Source organism: Canis lupus, chromosome 9 (genome assembly GCF_003254725.2).
Source record: "Canis lupus dingo isolate Sandy chromosome 9, ASM325472v2, whole genome shotgun sequence".
Classification (NCBI taxonomy): domain Eukaryota; kingdom Metazoa; phylum Chordata; class Mammalia; order Carnivora; family Canidae; genus Canis; species Canis lupus.
The window spans coordinates 34877518-34882325 of NC_064251.1; the positions used below are offsets into that span (position 1 = coordinate 34877518).

The 4808-nt window shown below is 41.6% G+C and overlaps 1 protein-coding gene across 12 annotated transcripts in view; it reads right to left on the reverse strand.

Moving 5' to 3' along the window:
- The window catches only part of TRIM37 (tripartite motif containing 37), a 240633-nt gene extending 235881 nt beyond the window's left edge, over positions 1–4752 (reverse strand). For 8 of the 12 annotated variants that reach the window (XM_035720379.2, XM_035720378.2, XM_049114151.1 and 5 more), the window contains exons 1-2: positions 4097–4736; positions 2543–2644 (exon numbers count right to left, since the gene is read on the reverse strand). In XM_035720379.2, the coding sequence (XP_035576272.2) occupies positions 2543–2644; positions 4097–4168 (174 nt within the window). In that variant the 5' untranslated portion in view covers positions 4169–4736. Of the gene's footprint in view, positions 1–2542; positions 2645–4096 lie in introns of all 12 variants that reach the window. The other 4 variants (XM_025440883.3, XM_025440882.3, XM_035720381.2 and 1 more) reach the window with 2 other exon arrangements.
- Positions 4753–4808: the final 56 nt, after the last annotated feature.

Below are 4808 nucleotides of genomic sequence, written 5' to 3' on the forward strand. Positions count from 1 at the left end.
CATCTCTTCAGAGATCTTTCCAAGACCATTCATCTAAAATAACTAACAACCTGCCCGTACCCTCCTCCAAGTCCCCAGGCTATACCTTACTCAGTTGCATTTTTCTTCACAGCACTTACTGGTATCTAACATATGTCTATTTACCTTTTTTGTCTATAAACCAATTATTAAATAAGTCAACTCCCTGGGAAGTCAACACTTAACTCCAAGTAGGCATGTACTTAGTATCTGTTGAATGAACAAACACGTGAGTGAACATTCAGGAACCAAGACAGCTTTAGAAAGAAAGATTAGAACCAGATTGTCCAATTTATTAGCATAAAGCTAATATTCTAAGGGATTAAGGCAATGAATCTGAGGCTTCTGAGAAGGAAAAAAAAAAAAATTACTGAAAAACACCAATATGGCAGCAGGATATAAAATGAAGCAAAGAAAAGACTCAACATAGATCAGTTAAAAGATAACTAATTATCTAAGCATGAGATAATAGATGTCTATATTTCTCTCCTAAGATGGCAATTACAGAAATAGGTAGGACAGACAGAAGTGACAGCAGGAGACAGTAACTGAAAACACTTAAAAATCATTGGTGTAAAAGGTTTCATTCAAGTTTGGCAAAACAGAAGAAAAAGAAGTCAAAAAGCCCATTTGAAAAACTAAAATCTGATCTGGAACAACATTCAAGATGCTAAGTCAATGCTGAAAGAATAGATTTAAAAGCCATATACACAGAGATCATAGTTAAATCTGCAAGAGTAAACCAAATTTCCCAAAGTAGATGAAATTTTCCCAAACATTTCTAACTATAGGATGCTAGCAGCAATATATTTTAAATGTATTGCTTTAAGGAGCAGGAGGAAGTAACAGTGGAGAAATAAAGGCTCAACAAGATTTAAAGAAATCCCACAGGTCATCTGTATGCTGGACCTTCACCACTGAGTTCAGACACAGACTCTACCACTTAATTAACTACAGTGATAGAAGACAATTACCTAATTTCTCTAGCTTCAGTTTCCCGGTCTATGAAACATAGTTAATTAGCTGCTATTTTAACAGTAAAATATTAATACAAGTGGATAGTACTCTGCAGTTTCTAAATCACCTTTTAACTTATCTCACTTAAAGCCACCATCATCCTATCCTGTAAGGCAAATCTTGCTATCTCATTCTATGGCTGGAGAAACAAAACTATCAAATAAAGACTGAGTTTCTCAGTTTATGAGTGGAAGAACTAGGATGATATGTAAACCTAGGTCGTCTGCACATGTGTAGTGTCAAAGACAAGCTTCAAAGCCAGACTTCCTGGATTCAAATCCAGCTCTATTATTTGCTAGCTGTGTGATTAGAAGCAAATGATTTAAGTGTTCCAGATATTACTCCCAAAAAGGGATATTTATTTTCCTTAGGCAGGAATGAAGAACCACAGAAAAATTTTTAGGTGAAAATCATGTTGGATGGCTTTGATTTTCTTGTAAAGGATATAATCTACTAGGACTAATGTGAGCAGGGCAATTTTCAACTATGATCTGGCAGATGCTGCTACTGAATCACCACACACACACCAAAATAAATTCTTCTGTTTCACATCTTAGGCTTCCTCACAACTTTGAGGGGCTCACCTACATTCAAGTTTTAAAGCCAATGGATCATATTACTCTCTCAAATCTCTTGTACATGTAAGATTATATGATTTTAATCTTAGCCTCTGGGGGCACCTGGGTGGTTCAGGGGTTTAGCATCTGCCTTTGGCTCAGGTCATAGCCCCAAGGTCCTGGGATCCAGTCCCATATAGGGCTCCCCCATGGGGAGCCTGCCTCTCCCTCTGCCTATGTCTCCGCCTCTCTTTCATGAATAAATGAATCTTAAAATAATAATAATAATCTTAGCCTCTGAACCTATTACTAGCTTTTTCTCATCCAACAGTAATAAGCTCTCCCTCGAGTCTCACAGCACTGTTACTGCCTCTTCATGACACTATACATTCTTCTATATAAACAGAGTCCATTCTCTCAGCATGCACTCCTTCAGGGCAAGCACTTCACCATTTATCTTAGAATTCCTCAAGCCTAAACACTATGCAGGCAGCCACTTTATAAGTATTAGTTAAATGATTTAATAACATAAATAAACTAAAATTATAGCGGGTTTTGATTTCTAGACATCTCCTGGCAGTTATCACTGGACTATTCACCTCCATAGTACTAAGCAGTATACTGATGAATGGTCTATTAAGGAACGTTTTACACAAAATATAGAATTTTTTAAAAAATAGTTAATTTTAGGGATGCCTGGGTGGCTCAGCGGTTGAGTGTCTGCCTTCGGCCCAGGGCGTGATCCTGGAGTCCTGGGATCGAGTCCCACCTCAGGCTCCCCGCATGGGGCCTGCTTCTCCCTCTGCCTAGGTCTCTGCCTGCATCTCTCTGTCTCTCTCATGAATAAATAAATAAAATCTTAAAAAAAATAAAAATAAAAATAAAAAATAGTTAATTTTTACAACATCTCCTATATCCACTAAGAGCATGTAAAAAGAAATACAACTTACTCTGATACAGCTGAAACAACAAAGCTTAGAGCAATGAGGACACAGGCGTGCATCCCGCAATTTCTCCATACAAATGAAACATCGGAAAACTTCGGCAATGCTCTGAAAAATAAAAGATCTTGTAAGGTCCACCAGGATTAGACTACTGAATCAAAAGTAAAAAGCATATTTAAAGTAATTCACTCAACATTTACATTTATTTTGAAATGATATGTTTTAATAAATTTCACATCAGTACTGGTTGGTCAAGGTCCAGTGTGCCTCAGAACATCTGGAAAAAGTGCATTTTTTCTAAGCTTCACAATGGTTCTATTCTAAGGAAAGGACACGAAATGCAAACACAGACTTATGCATGAATATTTTTACTAAAACATAAATTATAATGGCAAGAATGTTTCAATTATAAAAGTTGTAACAGCTGACAAAAAAAATTATGACGACACAGATTATGAGTCCCTAGAAATACTTCTTGAATTATGAAATTGAAAAATGCTTATGATGTATAACATTAAGAAAAAAACGCAGACTGTATGACAGAGAATAAAAACTTTTCCTGCTATTTCCACAACGGGGGCGGGGGTAGTTGGATTGCTTTACAATAAAAAAAAAAAAAATTAGAAAAGATATATATCCTAATGGCAGTATACTCTGACCAAAAAAGAAACTAAAACAGATTCCAGAGATCCAAGTTTCTGCCCTGATGCTCCAACCAATTAGCTTGAGCCTGAGCTGCTCCTACTGAGAATTTTAATGTTAGCTCCATGAAGGCTTTGCAAAAAAAGAAAAAATTAGATAAATACAAAAAACAGTGTTCTTTGCAAGCCCCAGGTGAATCGATTTAGGAAATAACTGACAAGAAAACAGAATTAAACGCAGGTTGTTGTATATTTCAAGTTTATTTTTACAGTACTCACATTTATTTATACTGCCTCCCAAGAGAATTAAACGCTCCTAAACCAAGAAAACGTTACAAAACCTTGTAACACTTTCGCATGGGGAATTAAGGAGAAAATTGTTCTTGAGTCTAATCATGACTCTGCAGAACAAGAACGAACCTGTGACATGCAGACGCCGGCCGGGAATGGACATTAAGACCACTGGGTGAACTACTTTCAAGTGAAGCGCCCAGTAATAGAGTTGCCGCTTACTAAGAAGAATTTAGTATTAAGATTCAAAATTTGACAACTACTAAATAATTATGTTCAATAAGCCATCTTTTTTTTTTCCTGGCCTTTACGTAAATATCCCAAACATCTGAAATCAGAACTCACAAGAGCAGATGTAAAATAATAGGTTGTTCTGGAAAATCACAAATAAAATCATAAAAGCCTATCTTCCTTCTATTTAGTAAGGGCAGAAGTCTTCAAAACGTACCGGTGGGAGGGAATGATTCCATTTGGAGGGAGTTTGGGATCCGCGCATGAACTCGCAAGAACTGGTAGCGAGTGCACGGCATGTCTAATGAATTTGCAGTTTTGCTCTACCCAGTTTGCAAAAACCCTCTGGGAAATAAGTACCGGTGCCAACACATCCAGAAAACGTCAGGATACGCACCACCTGACTTCGGGAACGGTCAGAACACAAGGCACCTGGAGGGCTGCAGACCGAGCACGACGTGCTTCGCATCGGGCCAGCCTTCACCACAGCGGCAGCGTCCGGGTGGGGGTGCCCTACTAAGAGGGAGGACTGGAGCAGGGCGCCCCAAATAAAGAACGCTCAGCGGGTGGCGGGGGGAAACTAACCACCACCCTGCTCAACCCCCTCACCTCCACGCTCTGTTCATCCATTGCCTCCGGTTCTCGGCGGGGCCCTCGGCGACCCGCGGAGTCCGTGGTCTGACCTACTGGGCGCCGGCCCGAGGTCGCCAGGTCAAGTCGCCGACGAGAACAGCCCGGCGTCCAAGTCAGGGAGCTCTGACGGCCGCCCCACCTGCGCGCCCCATCGCGTCGGGTTCGGCGCCAGCTACCCCCACTTCGCCATATTTATCCGCGCACCCGCCCTAGAGCGCAGTGGGAGGGCGAGCGGTGACCGCAGCTCCTTCCTCACGGCTCAGCCGCCCGCCAGCAACCGCGAGGCAGCCACGCGCCACGTGATGCGAGCGCGCGCGTACGGAACTGCTGCTAGAGCCCGGCGGCGCCGGTCTCCAGCTCAGAAGGTGCCGCAGGGAATTCGCAAACACTAACGGTAACCAGGGCAGCCGAAGGCGCGGCGGTGAGGGAAGGCGCGCTGCGCATGCGCGCAGGACGCTGCGTTAGGGGAGCGGAGT